Below are 15,847 nucleotides of genomic sequence, written 5' to 3' on the forward strand. Positions count from 1 at the left end.
TCTAACAAAGGATTCATTTTATTTATATCATTTTCATATCTTTACATCTTTACAGTGAAACTGTAATTAAGACAAACTAACATTGTTACAAACTCTCTGAAAGAGAATGGTTATTGGAAACATGGGGAGTAAAGATTACTACATCTTATAACCACTGACATTCTAGATGTAAAAAAAAGTAAAATACATTTTTATACAGTACAATCAAAACATTAAGTTATATTAAAGCACCATGTTTAGAGGATATTGAAATAAATATAAATATCATGTTGGCCTTTTGCACCATGAACTCTGGACATGACACGAACATGTTTCCCACCCACTGCTCATATCTGCAGCTTGAAAAAAACAGAGGTGACCTCCAAACAGTTACACCTCCACATCTCAAGCCCCACAAAGCATGCAAAATCAGGAAAGTTAGAAAAGTAGCATCAGGCTTCATGTTGCCGTGCACTGTAAGAGCTACAACACATTTGGGTCCTGATCCTAACCTCCCTAGAGTGAACAGTATGGTTAAAAACAGCCTGATCCCAGACCACAGGAGGTGTAAACTCAGATCACACACACAAAGCGTGTACCATAAATACAAAAATTAGGGGTAAACAAACATCAACAAATTTAAAAATATAACCAGCATAAATGCTGTTAAAAGACTACAGTACTACATGGACTAAAGGCTGCACTACTCTGGTATTGTGTGCACTCCCACACAGTGAGGAAGTGAGTTAACTGTACATGCATGCATCTGAACTGGAATAATATTCACAGGGATGATTAAGAAATCTATAATACAATTAGTTTGTGTGCTTAAATCGTCATGGGAAGGCTCTCCCATGGACCTTCAGGGTTTTCTTCACATCTGAAACTGATACAAGACGATGAGACAGGGTAATCTGGAAGAGATTTCCCCACACATTACAGTGCCTCAGACTGAATGGTGAAATAGCTTTTAAAAATCATAGATCAAAAACTAGAAAAGATAATCGCTAGTTTGCTTTGAATTATCCAAATTTTACACACTTCATGCCAGCATCTCTCAAGTTTCTGGGCACGCATCACACACCAAGATTCATTTTCTCATTTTAGAGTAATTGAATTCTATTTTTAAAAAAAGAGCCTGGGACATTCAGATATATGTGAAAGAGGTGAAAGCATATATCATTCTAGGACAAGACCTAATCTGTGTCTGCTTAGATCCACCAAGGCCTACTTACACAGTACACTGTAGCAGATGATGGCGATGCCCTCAGTCACACGGACATCCTCTCAGAGGAATCAAGCAGGAATACAGGATGAATTACAGGTCTCATACAGTACTCACTGTTCATGTACAGCATACTCTGTTCCACATCATTGTCTGTGGCCCTTAATTCAATTTGGCACAGCCAGGCAGACGCAGGGGATCAAAAATCACATGCTACCTGCCTTGGCCCTGCTCCAACAGACCCAGTCCAACAGGCAAGCTGCCATGCACCCTTATCATTCGACTTGGTTACGCTTATCCCTAAATGTTCATTTAAGCAAATGAGTATGAATGGGGAAAGGACATCCACAAAAACAGAATAACAACACCTCCATCATGTGGCTGATCTGAGCTACTATGTGAGAACCACAATGGTTTACATAAACATTATAAAACTGTAACACAATCCTGAATGCTAATGAAATAATTAAATAATCACATAAAATGACAACAATAAAAAATGCACATCAGAAATCCTAAGCACAATGCTTTTAAACTTTTTTTTTTTTAACAGAGAGAACATACTTGCATTATTGTTAATAAATATGAATATAGAAAGCAGAATTCATCATCAGTGAGAGTAATCATTAATCAGTGTACTGCAGATCGAGGTCTACAGTACCATCCGTTACCACTAGCCTTAGCCTCTTGGGTTTACGGTCCGTCACAGACGTGTTCTGAGAGTTTGATGGTGGGAAGTGGTGGGAAATGATCGGATGGCCTCCAGGCTGCCCGTGATGCTGAGGGACCTTACTCGACTGCTCAGGCTGGCCTTTATGTCCTGTAAAGCTGCCCAGAGAAGGAGAATGTGAGATGCTTGTGGGACCACATGGTTCTAAGATGAGCCTTCCTTGAGTTCCGGAAGGTTCCATAAGACAATGGTAAGTGTAATTTGTGGGTACTGATGAGGAGTAATTCAAGCAGTCCCCATCAACAGTGTAGTCCAGGGTGACAGAGTGATCGCCTGTGAAGTTCACGACGTATGACGGGTGAGCTGACTGGCTGTACACGAAAGAGGATGGCTGAGCTTTGGTTACAGGGATTTCCTGGGCCACAGAATCCCTGTAGCCCATGTGTGGGCTACCATGTTGAGAAACGTTGGGGGAAAGCGAGCAGCTTAAGTTAACATCTAAGGGATCACAGTGTGAGAAACACAGCTGACTTTTGTCCAGGGGAAAAGGAGGTTGAGAGTTCTGGCTGGGAGCCACCACAGCATGAGGTTTGTCCTGCCTCGACGGTTTACAGTGAGGTACACTGTAACTCTGAGGACTTGAGCTAGATGAAAAAATGTTGCATGGCATGTTGGGACTGTTGTTAAACCTAGAATTCTGCAGCTTTTCTACGGTTGAGTTTTTGACGACATTCACTGGAGTTTTGTTAGAGCTGAAAAAGTAAACTGGGTAAACTTTGTCGGTCTGTGGGTGGGCCTCAGATAGTCCTTTGTGTGGTGTAACGGTCTTTGTGCCTCTCCTTGAGTTTTCTAAATATTTCAGATATCCACTTTGAAGAACATCAGCTGATGGATCTTTGTGTAAATTAGACTGACCTGGAGCAGGGTCGGTAAGTTCAGATCTGGTGCCGTGGAACTTCGAAGAAAGCTTAGGATCACCTATTGAGGAAGTTTTAGAAACAGTCTGACCATATCCTCCTTCAAGCTTCACCAAACTATTGTGGAAAAACGCAGACTTTTTCTCATGCCCACGGAGCCGCACGCTGCCAAGGTTAAGGGCCCCAGGCAACTCTGAGCTCGACATGGCTTTGCTTCCTGTATGAAGGGAATGGAAGGGCTTCACAGGATTACCCTGGGAGCTAGCGTTGTAGAGGTTCTGCACTGACTGGCTCAAAAAGACAGGTTGTGATTTGTGAGCTAAGCCATGGAAATGGAGCGGCCCGCTAGTTTTGTCCTTAGCTTGGTTTCTGGCAAAGTCTGCTGGGGTTGATAGATTCTTTGAGCTATCAAGAAAACTGAGCTTATCCTGAGACTGTACGCAAGAAGGGGGGGCTGTCTGCTTATTACTTGAGGATGGATTAAATATTAAGTCCCTTTGGTTGCCTAAGGTTTTATCTGCCAAACAGACCAGAGGTGTTGCAGAATCGTCCTTGTTCTGGAAAATCAGGTTACGTTTCGTGAGCAGACCATCAAAAAATGATGTATTTCTTTCACAATCTTTAGCAAATGCTAAACTCGTTACAGGAGTAAACGTCTTTTCTTTGGAAGAGAAGAAAGGGCCGCTGTTCAACAACGGAGCGTCTTCTCTTGAAAGGCCCAGATCAGCGAAACTGAGGTCTTCAGCTGGACTAAAGCTCCTCCCTGGACTCGGGGAGCCAAGGTATGGAGTCTCTGGGTTCCATCCATCATTTGGGCTTTGAGAGAAGGGGCTACTAAAAGATCCAGTGTTATGTGGTTCCCCAGGGCAGTAATCTGTTAATGAACTTGGCAGGCTGTTTTGTGTGTGTGCCTGATCATAGCTTTCAAGATTCAAGCACTGAAAATCTAAAATATCCTCTGAATAGTTGGAAAAGGAGCACTCTGTGGTAAAGGGTGAAGTGGGAGGAGACAAAGGCCTTGACTGAATTGGACAGGAGGTAGTTGTTGCACTGGTGCTAGCAGAGCCACTCCTCTCTGGTGGCTGCTGCTGGCTCATGGCTTGGAGTTTAGAAAGGCTTCTGTTGATCTGTAATAAGTTGTGACTCAAGCAAACCTCACTTCTCTCTTTGAGCTCAGCCTTTGTCATCCCTCCTGCCACAGGGGTCTCCTTCCTTTCGATATTCTCTGGTGCTTTGGCTTCCCTACCTCTCTCTTTGAGGTCAACTCTTCCATTAATACGGGCCACTTCTGTCAGTCCTTCATGATACGGAGAATTTAGAGACAAGGGTGAGAGAGATAATAAAAGAGGAGGAGGCTCTGAACTGGTTGCACCTTTAGAGAACTCTCTAGTCTCATCACCGCTGCCAGCAATGGCCTGGTGTTGGCAGGGAGACAAAGTTTCCTGTTTCACTTTGCTGGCATCCGTATCTCCCAGTACTGGCGTCCCAGGAGAGATGCATGTCGGGCCTCTCGGCTCCCTCAGCACGGAACTGCCTGGGCCCTTGTTTGTGTCCTGTTTCGGAGCTTGTTCGCCCTCCACCTCCCACCTGCCCTCGGCCCTGCGGCGCAAACGAAGAAGAGGTAGAGGTTTAATATCAGCACTGTCCGCCTCCACTTTGAGATGTTTCACAAGCACGCTCTGCCGCTGAGGCACACCAGGAACAATGCTTTTACCTTCAACAGAGCTTCCTTGTCCTTTAACATGCTTTTTGGTGCTGACGCCAATGGATGGTATCTTTTTGTGTCTTTTCCTTGGCTTGATTGAGCCTTCTTTTCTGCAGTGCTCCAAGACGTCTTGAACAGCTTTCGTTGCTTTCTCCAATCCCACAGTTTTATCTACTTCTCCGTGACCTCGAATCCTCTCCATTTCCAAGTTTAAAATTGCAACGGAGTCTAAAATAGCCTTAAAGGGGTCAATCGCATCAGCACGTGGCAGTAGGCTTGGCGTTTCACCCACAGCGCTGTCGCGCTTGTGTGTAGTCTCCATTTCCCATTCCTTCCCCCCTTTTCTTTTCAGTCGTATTCTTAACTTAGGGCTCTGCTTGTCTTCCGTATTTACAGGAGATTCTGGGGCAGGTAACTCAGCGTTATTCTCTGCTGAGCCATGCTCAGTAAACTCTGCTGTTTTCTCTAGCACTTTCTGACTATCGCCTTGTCCCCCTCTCACTCTCTCACGCATCTCTTCTACTGCATCGACATACTCCACTATGCTTTCCAGCTCAGAGGTATGTTTGGAGTTCTTCTTGTTATTTGCACTACGTTCAGGGCTCTTCTCTACCGGTAAGATACTTGTGCTGTCTCTGTCTCTAAGCTTCTTCCCATGCTCTTGCACTAGTCTAGCTTGAAAAGATCGCAGCTTTTTTCTGGGATGAAGCTTTCGGAGTGCTGAAGTTTTAGATGGCCTGATTGTTGCAGCACGCTTCTTTGATCCTACAGTCTCTGCCTTGAAAGTTGGGCTCAGCTCTAAGGTTAAGTTCTGAGCTTCAGCATCAACACTGCTGTTCCCTTGGGATGCAGGCAACAGACTGTCCAGCCTGCTCGCCACACATTTAGTGGCACATGCCGGCTCCATCACAGCTGCGATCACATCCTGATCTGCTGGATCTGCGTCGATGGACTCCCGAAATGCACGTTTCTTTAGGGGGATGCTGCTCTGGAGACTGTGATCCACACTACCCTTAGCAGGAGAGAGAGGCTCTGAAGAGGGCTGAGCTTCCACCGCTGCTTTCTGGGCTATCTGTGCTCCGCCCACGTCAGCTAAACCCAGGGCCTCTGTATTACACTTACTTTCAGTCACAATCTGAGTAAAGGGACCTGCGTTTTTTTTCACTGGATCGCAGCCTTCATTCAAACCTTCTCTCTCTCCATGAGAAGTAAGGGATTTCAGTCTTTTAATACACTGGGTCCATTTTTTATCTGCACGCTGGGACGAGGGATTCCTGAGAATGCTATTGTATCCTTTGCTATCCTGTTGTTGTCTGATCGGTTTACTGCTTATGCTCTTGAAAATGTCAGACAGAAGGACTTTCGCCTCCTTTATAACAATGGTTTTGCTCCCAAAATGTACCAATAAATCCATGTTCTTTTGTACTGTACAGGCTCTTTGGCTGGTTCCCTTGCCCTGTTTGTCAGCTTCACTCTCTTCCTTATCTTCCCCTTCAGCTGTGCTTTTCACACCCTCTTTCGTTTCACTTCTTGGTGAATGTTGTCTTTTCTCTACCCTGGTCACTAACCCCTCTTCATTCAAAGCTGTTTCAACACCGACAGAATCAGCGCTAACTCTATTATCACCACTTCCCTTCTCTTCCCCAGTTTCCTCTCCGACTCTACCCCACTTACTATCCTCTTCTACTTCCTTGGCAGCAGTTTGTGTGATAGCAGCATTTTTGGTACTTTCTATATCACACTGTAATAAACCACATGTGACTTTTAAATACCTGTCTGCACTTCCCATGTTTACTGGTGTAAAGTACATTTCCCTCACCCCTCTCTTACCTTCAGCTCTAGCCATACCTTGGCACTTTGAATCCTCCTGCTCTCCAGCTGCTGGTGGTGAGAACTCTGGCTCTCCACTGCTATCTGCCTGGCCCTGCTTTGCCCTGCCAGCTGCTCCTACTTCTCCTGGGATGGACACTCTGACCAGGCTGACTTTTACGTAGCGCGTTAACCCTGAAGGGAGAGAGAGGGGAGGGCAACTGGGGGGAGGCGGCGAGGGAGATGCAACAGTGATGGCGCCAGAAACAACAGAAGGTCTGTGTTTGTTCTCCTTTTCCCCCGAGGTCTCTGAGGCAGTCAGGGAGTTCAAACCTCCCTCCCTAGCAGCGCCTGTGATGCACTTGTTGCCATCAGCCTCCTCCTTGTCACTGTCCCCAAAGCTGCAATGTTCCTCTTGTGTGACCGCCTGGGACTGTGATGACTTACTGTTATTTCCTCCACCCCTACCAAGGTACGTTTTGCACAAACGTGACTTATCCATCTTAACGGTAATGTGCCTACGACCATTTCTGAGCTCAGAGACACTCCCTCTCTGACGAGGGGGATCTCTGCGGTTTACATGAACATTAGATGTCTGGCTGATCATTTTAACTGCCTTTTTGCTCAAGCGAGACAATTTAGAATGTTCAAAGGCTCGGACACCTCCCCTTAGTCGACTCCGAAGCATATTCCGGGTCCTCGAGGAAATGGCCATCTGATGAACGACTCTAACTGCCCGAGCATCCATGTTCCGTCCCTTAGATTTCGGACAGTTAGTATCGCATATGCTCGAAATGGATGTTAAAGCAAAAGGTTTTAAATTTAATTCAGCAGCAGGATTACTACTCAATAAGTCACTAGAAATGTCCTGTCTCTCCTCACCTCCTTGTGGTTCAACGGCAGTAGGTGTCAGAAAGCTCAGTCCGTTGTTTGCCCTATCAGGGTTTGGTCTCTTGCTCTCTATCCTTTCCAGCAGGGCTCGCTCTTTGCTAGTAGGGTCCTTGCAACTTAAGAGAAAGTCCACTGTGTGATTATACAGGCAGACGCTGAAGTCTCTGAGACTGCAGGAAGACAGGGATGAGATGAGATGGTCGTCTCGCCTCTTCTCTGCCTGTTTGGTTTGCTCCTCCTCCCTTTTCCACCTCTTGGTCTTTGTCGTCCTGCTGCTCACTGTAGGGGCGTTCCTCTTCATCTGCTGGGAAAAGGAATTCCTCACAGAGCAAGCTGAAAGACAGGCCAGATGAGAGAGAGAGAGTCAGAAACAGTATTTGATTCAGACATAAGAGAACAAACTGAGATCTAAAATAAATCCTATGGTTATTAAGGAAAAACAAACAAGATAATTTAATCCTGCCCTTCTCCCCAAAAGGGCTACAAAAATTCACTACTGTTCAGTTTTTATTTTAAGCAGCAGGAATGTGCAAACCTAATACAATTGCAGATTAGATATTAGTAACCTGGATCATGAACATCAGCAAGCGAATACCTGGATTTGTTACAGTGAGAAATCCCTTTGGAGTGCTGTTTCCCTTCCCTCGGTTCAGCCTCAAGTCTGTCTCTCTGAATTTGTATTTCTGGCCTAAAGGATCACTGGAGCCAACCCACTCTGGCAGTCTATCCAGCCTCTGTCTGAAGAATCCCTCCCCTCTCCTAAACAAACAAACAAACAAACAAACAAACAAACACATACCCCCGCAAAAAAAAAAACAAAACAGATTTTAAAATGATCTTAAAAGACAGTGTTGGGAAAACATTCTGCTGACTACATAAACAAAATACACCCAGACAACTGCTCCTAACCTACACCCATGGGTGGGGCCCTCACCTCTCACAGGTGTAACATTCACACATCTCATTGTCCTCCCCAAAAAAGCTGTCGCCATAGTAACATGTGATCTCCTCCCCTGGCGAGATGGGCCGGACCACTTTCACACATGCTCCGTTCTTATCCCCAGGAACAAACTGGTGCCAGAAATGGGGAGAAGCCAAAGGAAGGGTGAATAATGAGATGCTTTACTTGACAATGTCAAAAATTAACATAATCACATTCATACATCCTTAAAACCTCTTAGCATTATAACAGAATGGGGGAAAAACACATGCTCAACATTGTTAATCATAATTTCTTAACTGCCTTTCTTAATTTAACATGTTTATTATACTGCACCTGAAGGCAGCAGAATTGCTAGGGTGCAGAGACTCAGGGGAAAGGAATAATTTGATCTCTTACCTTGCAATTCGGTCTGCAGTCTACAGCCAAGAAACAGAGGAAGTACCAGTCAACACAGGGGAGCTATTTTCAGCTACCATCATGTCTAACCAACAAATCAATCAATCAATAACCAACTGGATAAATAAGCTTTTGCAGTGGTGCATGTAGTATGCAGTGTATATTAAAAGTCATGTACACACATGTTACATGTACAGTGTGTAAGCTACTGTCTCTCACCATGGTTGATGAAGGCAGCAGGTCCCAGCCAGAGCTGAGCGCACTGCTTACGTGTAGAGTACATCACACTGAAGTCATTCACTCCCGCCCTTAGCACAGCGCCATCGGCAGGACTCAGCTCAGCAATGCAGCCCTGCAGCACCTCCACACGCTCTCCAATTGACCTGAATGAGATTGCGTTCCAACACGTTACAATGGCTGATGCAACACAACATCAAGACTGCATGGCATGTGTAACTGCATTTTGACCAAAATTATTCACCCTTAATCATGTGAACACTGAGATTCATCAAAAACACCCACAGAACACACATCTCAAAATTCTACATAGCAACAGACTGCTGAATAAATAATGTTCTGCCCCAACCAAACTCCCCTTGAGGACGCTAAATCAAGCAGCTATATACTTTAAGGTGTTCATTATTTGTGAGGGCTTTATATGGGCCAAGAGATAATATATTTATGATAAAAGGACTAATTAAATTAAAATACATGATTAGTCTAAACAATCTTGCCTGTGTAATTCATTGTAATTCATGTGTTGTCCTGGAGGGAATCTTATGTGATTGTTAAAAATTATATTACATTATATTGATATTATACATTACATTATAAAAATGACGTAAAATTAAATAAAAAGAGCACAATAGAACTAAGAACTCCATAAATCAGCGTACCATGTGAACCACAATCATATGTAAAGCAGAAAAGGGGAGGGAGTCTCACCAGTGCCTTGTAGCTGTGATTTTGGCCCCATTGGTTTCTGATGAATACCGGTCACATGACTCAATCTGCACTCCACTGTCCAACAGGAAGGCCGTAAGATAGCGGTACATCTAAGAGAGATATACAAAGATATATTTTTTTAAAAACAATCTTATTTAAAAGTGTCCCTCAGGCCCAGCAGAGGCAGCCATGTCCTGCAAAGATTCAGCAGAATGCATCAAGATAAAGGAACCAAGGGCAAAGTGGCAGAGCCAAACCTCCGTGACGGAGGCCATGGGAGGCGCATGGCTTTTACGCACGTGCTGTCTCAGCAGCTCCTGCCGGTGCGTGCCCAGGCTTGGGAAGTAGTTGCTGGTCCACTCTCCGTCCAGCAGTGCGTCGAACGTGGCCTGGAAGTCCCTGGTGCGACAGAAGCGCAGCAGAGTCTCCCTCAGGTAGCTCCAACGCCGGATCTCTGGCAGAGGACTGAGGAAATACACGCCAGAGAAGCTGCTCACTTTAGTAGCACCGCCCTGAGCGCCACAAGCCCACACCACACTGTGCTGGCCTGAGGCACTCACGGACTGGCGGACTGCTGCAAATATGGCAGTAGTGAGTGCACCTGCTATAGGAGGGTTTCACAGGCCACAGCTCATCTCTGCAAGCCTGGCATTATCACTGTCGCTCGCCACACTGGTACTCTCGCATGCCTCGCCATCTAACTCAAACCACCCAGAGCGCATCTCATCAACCGATCACACAACATAGTCCCCCCCCCATTTTTTTCATTCTTTTGCTTGGTAGAGTTTACTGGAGAAAATCTACATCCTTAGCCTGAGAGGACACTTAATTATTTATAGGGATGTCCCGATCAGATATATCGATTTCGGGCCGACCCAAGCACATTGTAGTAGAGTGGATATTTTAAGTCTCATGCACAGGCAAATCTTTGTTATTCATCACTGCATCATTAATGGCATACAAGCTATAGCCACAACTCTCCGTAGTGAAGTATGTTATCAGGGAAGGGGGAAAGAAAATATATAAACACACAATGCCAGCATTTCACAGAGTGGCTGCAACCTAGGTGCTTTCAATATAATCAATACAATCAAGCTTATAAAAAGAACATTTTGGAAAGAATAGAGTCACAAAGGTCACTTAGGAAAACAGCCATCCTAGTGCTTGCTGCTTGGGTGAAGTGTTTCTTCGAAGGAATGACAAAAATTACACTGAGGATGATTCTCCAGATGACCGACCGACGTCTGAGTTGGAGAATGCAGTTCACTGTTGCAAGCTGCAGTTTTTGGTGTCATGTTATATTGTACCCTCTCTGCTCTAGCTACATTTCAGACACTCCCATGTCAGAGCTTTACAAGTCTAGGTGTTACCCCCTAAATTACAGCTTTGATTTAAAATATGCATCATTGCATGCTAGTCTGTTTTACGGTTCTCATACAGCCAAGTATATAACTCAGGAAACTGAGGTGTTGAATATGTGAAAAATAGACAAGCAACAGGTTTGTGTGATATTGTCCGACAACGCAAAAGCTCTGGGGGGAATAGCAGTGGCTGGTATGAGGACAGCAGCCTCAAGATGAACACAACACAGCAGCACAGAGGCACTCGCTAACTAGTTTTACTATAATGTTACTACACTGGTAATACAAAAGACTAGTAATTTTAAAGAACACTTCTGGCTGAAATGGGATTCTATAGAGTAGTCTGTTATTTTGGCTCTTATGTGTTTTATAACCCTAACATATTTACTATTATTATTATTGTTATTATTAATAGTCATCATCATCATCATTAGGGGAAAGCTTTGATAGCAGTTATCTGAGCTCAACATTGGTTTTACTAACTTAAATGTGCTTGAGATGTTTAAGTGTACATTACCTATGAAAACAAAAGTATCAAATCAGACTCAATTTTGACAGATACTCCTTATTAAAGTACTCAGATCGGGAGAAAAAGAACTGGATCGTGACATCCCATTACTTCTAACGGCAGTCTCCTGCTGATGACCCTTAATGACACGGCACCTTAATGCCACATAATACCCATCAAAGCCAAATGAAAGAATTTGGAACTTTTGATGTGATCATTTAGTCACATGACTGAAACCCTCCTATAGTGCAGGTCAAGGGCAACAACTTACTTTTAAAGGTACTATTGCATGTGCGTATGGCACTGAAGGCTCTTTGTTCCTTAAGTCAAAATACACAGACAACCTGCTCTCAGAACTGATGAAAGTTAAACTAACAGCAGCACGTTTCCAGTAAAATTGATCAGTACCTTTTCAGCTTCACTTTGTCTAGTGTATGAACAGTCAAGTTTACAGTTCAGATGTTTTTAGAACTTTTTCATAGGATCAGATTAAGTGGTGTCATCAACATGAAGACACAGGCTGTCTAAATACCAGTAGAAAATTAATGTCCTGTACTGTGCTTTCACTGATTTTTTTTTCTCTCTCACACAGAGAAAGAGAGAGAGAGAGAGAGAGAGAGAGAGAGAGAGAGCAAGCAAACGCTACCTTATATTCATCTTATGTGTGCTGAACCCCAGTAAAGGATCCAGCACCAGACTGGTGGCCAAATCATCCGTCTCGCACAGTTCTCTCACACTCATTCTATATGGTCCGTCCATGTTCGCCCACCATCCACATGCTGAAAGAGAATTGGAAAAGTTACACACCAACCCATCAGCTACAACAGTTTAGTGTTGACCCCACTTAACCCTGATAGCAGGTTGACTGACTAGCTAACGGTCTTCGCTTCTGAATGAGTTCACGGAAAGGTGTGCGCACGGATTAGTAAACTAACGGTAGCTAGCAAACATGCCGCATGAAAACTGATCTCAAAGAGACAGATTATACGTCAACTATCAACACTGAACAGCACAAACACGCGGGGCGAAATGATTAGCTACCTAACCTAATAAGCTAATTCCTTTAAAAAGATTTAAGAGGTGACTCGATCTAACTATAGTAAACAATCAGAAAACTACGGACCAAATGCCAAATAAGTTTTTTTTCTAAAGACAGACAGCTAAGTACCGCAGATTTAGTATTTTGCTATTTCTCAAGTTCGTCGCTAATTAGTCAATATTGTAACTGGATCGCCGTTATTAAACAGTAATACTAAACCAGTTGGCCAGCTAACCCAAGATAACGTAGCGAGCGTTACCGTTGCTTTCATCACTTCTGCTCACAGTCAGTCAACTGAAGTACAGCAAGCAGTAATGAAACAACTAGCTAGGTTAACACTCCAGCTCTCCTAAACTATCTAGCGTTACTCTATATGAAGGTGTGAATGCCATTTCCAAGGCTTTTAGTGGAGATCCTTTGAAAAGTGTGTGAGATTATTAACTGATAGTTAGACCGCATAACTAATAACATCTGACGTTGTCCTAACGGTCACTCTCTAACGGACACTCTTCGGAGCTCGCGAGCTAGCTAGGCTAACGCTAACCGTAGAGAACGTTAGCGGGCCAAGCAGAGTACTTTACAACCGCCTCGTTACATAATTAATATGGCATTTCCTGTAATATGGTAGCTATTTTCCGTAATCTGGCATTTTCCGTAATCTGTCATACGTCGCCCATGAGCCACTCCGTTAGCTAATCGCTAAAATAGCCGCAGCCCACTGCTCTGCAACAATCTCTAATGGCCTTGCTTTTATTAAATAAACGTTCGCTTTGTTTGTAATATACGTAGTAGACGTTTGGTTTGGACGTGGGAAAAGCACACGTCACAACCCCGAGCAAACACTTCTTTTGAACGCCACAGTTTACCTGACGGGCTTTCCTCCGAATTCCTAATCGGCTCGTCCGTAGTGAAATATTTGCGAGCTAGCCCGCTAGCTAGCACACAAGCCAGCTAAACGACTAGCAATTGTTGGTATCGTCTGCTTCAAGATTCTCCATTTTTCCATTTGTAATTCCACATGGGCAAAACTACTGCTGCAAACGTCTACAATTTAATAATATAGGTGACAATACTTGCGTTTGGCCTTAATAACAAATGACACTTATATTTCGAGTCTTTTCGAACCTGTAAGTTGGACACTGAGCAGGGACGTTTTAAAAGGGGAATGAATTTAACCAATCGCTGTCGCTGATGGTTTTACAGCGATTGGCTAATTCCAGGATTGACGCGTTGTCCGAACACGAGTACCTTCTTCTCATTGGCCTTCGTATATTTATTTAATTTTCAAATTTATTTGGTTGGTCAAATCAGTCTGGAAACTCCCATTTGCCCAACCTTATTACTACTAGACGTTCAAGATGCTTCGATTCACAAGGGTGCAGCGGAATAAAAGCTCTCAAATCCGGCATGAAGCAGTTACAGTGACACTTTAGTTAGTCCATGGGCAGATACATACATTATTTCTAAGAGATTGATAAAATGAATAATTAACTAAAATACAACAGAAAGCATGAAGATGTAAAAATACATCGCAACTTGATTTTAAAATTTCATAAGAACATAATATTTCACTAAAAGCATAGGTAACAAATTCATACCACCATACAAGTACAAATACACTAACTTTATTTTCTACTCAGTAACAGAAAGACAGTTACATAAAAGTACATAAAAAACAGTATAATTCTTGCTTTTAATTCCCCCCCCCCCCATTTAAAACTACTGGCTTGTTTGTTAAAATCTTACAGTTAAAATGATTATAGTTTTCCCAGCATCAGTGCATGGAGAAAAAAAATCCCTGATTGCTTATTTAAAAAAACAACAAAAACAAAACCACATACATTATCTGAATTGCTGTTCCCCATCAGGTGAAAACAGAAGGAAAAAAAAGAGAAATAAAATGGACTAATAATAATAATAATAATAATAATAATAAAAATAAAAATATTTTTTTCCTGTGTGATGGTATAACTAAGAGTAGGATGCACAGTCACAGGGAGCAAGTGACAGATGAATAGAGGGCCAATAATTGATAGCCCATTTTCTTTTTTTAAGTGTGTGTAGTAACACAATTATTCGGCCCCAAACATTTGGGTATGAAAACTGCAATGAAACCGAGAGAGTACAGCACATCCGTGTCAATTCCACTCTCCCACCAAAGTTAAATGGAGCGTTCTTCCATTAGTCACAGGCGCACTCTCACAGGGCCATTCCCCTGAGTGACAAGAGCAAGTGAAAGATGAGGAATGGAAGGAGCTCAATGACAAAGTTGTTGAGATTCAGCCACTGATCTGACTACAGTGGCCATCAGATAATTACCATTAAACGTACCCACTCACAAAGTTATTCTTTTGTGGCTGGCTGGAAAACACTGCCACACACACACACACACACACACCTCACTGTACTTTCACTGAGATGTGCAGTGATCTCAGACCTTTTTTGTTGTTTTGTTTTAGCTGAAAGCTTTGAGAAAACAAGGCAATGAGCCAGATGACTTAAGTCCATCTCCAGAGAGAAACAGCTACATGATTCACACTGAAATCAGTCTGTTGGGAAACTGTGTGTCGATCCAATCTCCATTTCTGCAAGCACCTCTACAAAACACAGTACATATGAAAAAGAGAGACGCATTGTTGCACTATTCTGGAATTGGCTGCTCCCCCAGCCCCCCCCCCCCCCCCCCACACACACACACAGGTAACCAGGAAAGATTCATTTGTATAAGGGAAGAAGTTGGGTGATCTGCCAAATACTACATGAGGTCAGTACATACAGTGGACAACAGGGGGCAGTGTATCTTTAGGATTTAATGTTTTAATCGGTCCTTGTCCATTACAGCTTGGGATTTATTTTAAGAAACGTCTGCAAAACCTCACTTTACATCCTGACATTTATTACTAAAGTAATTGATCTGAGAAAAGAAAGGAAGATCTGGGTTATTTCCTTGTATTTGTTAAACATCACAGACCTGCCACATTAACCAATCAGGAGACCTTTCTACAAACGGGCAGTCCTCCCTGCCTATCAATTATTTTGTGTGTGCACGGGCTAAGGGCAAAGCATGCATGTCTGTGGAGGGAGGAGGTCTGAGAATAGTTTGGATGGAGAACGTGGGAGAAAAGGAAGGCTTGTCCAAGTTCAGGGGATGAGTTGTGTTTGGAAGAATCTGAAAAATCCATTACAGCATCTTTAAAAGGGTGATAATAGAGCAAAGTCGACAAAAGTAAAATGAACCACCTGGTCGAATTGGTGATAACAGCCAGAGAAGACCATACATTCTCAAATAATTATAGCAGAGACTCTGCTGTAATCACAGTCTAACGTCTGGCCTGTTCTTGCATGCAAACAAAATGGGTTGAAATGGAAGCAGCATAAATGGGAAAACAAAAGGGGGAAAAAAAGTTTTTTAAATAAAATTAAATTAAAAACAAATAAAAATGCCCAGGCAAGAGAAAT

The 15,847-nt window shown here is 43.3% G+C and overlaps 1 protein-coding gene across 4 annotated transcripts; it reads right to left on the reverse strand.

Moving 5' to 3' along the window:
- Nucleotides 1-13,527, reverse strand: kmt5c (lysine methyltransferase 5C). Of its 4 annotated transcripts, none has more exons than XM_027030023.2 (10): nt 13,255-13,527; nt 11,996-12,128; nt 9,780-9,945; nt 9,481-9,590; nt 8,755-8,918; nt 8,536-8,555; nt 8,131-8,267; nt 7,792-7,955; nt 7,188-7,529; nt 1,828-2,032 (listed from the first exon to the last, which is right to left on the reverse strand). In XM_027030023.2, exons 2-10 carry the CDS (start codon nt 12,106-12,108, stop codon nt 1,908-1,910), a joined length of 1,341 nt encoding a protein of 446 aa, XP_026885824.2. In that variant the 5' UTR covers nt 12,109-12,128; nt 13,255-13,527; the 3' UTR covers nt 1,828-1,907. The 4 variants fall into 4 exon arrangements, with proteins under 4 accessions (XP_026885820.2, XP_026885824.2, XP_026885822.2 ...); XM_027030021.2 differs by having other exon boundaries at nt 6,345-7,529; XM_027030020.2 differs by lacking the exon at nt 1,828-2,032 and adding an exon at nt 4,223-4,390 and having other exon boundaries at nt 4,506-7,529.
- Between the last annotated feature and the right edge of the window lie 2,320 nt (nt 13,528-15,847).

This window comes from Electrophorus electricus, chromosome 1 (assembly GCF_013358815.1).
Source record: "Electrophorus electricus isolate fEleEle1 chromosome 1, fEleEle1.pri, whole genome shotgun sequence".
Taxonomy (NCBI): Eukaryota; Metazoa; Chordata; class Actinopteri; order Gymnotiformes; family Gymnotidae; genus Electrophorus; species Electrophorus electricus.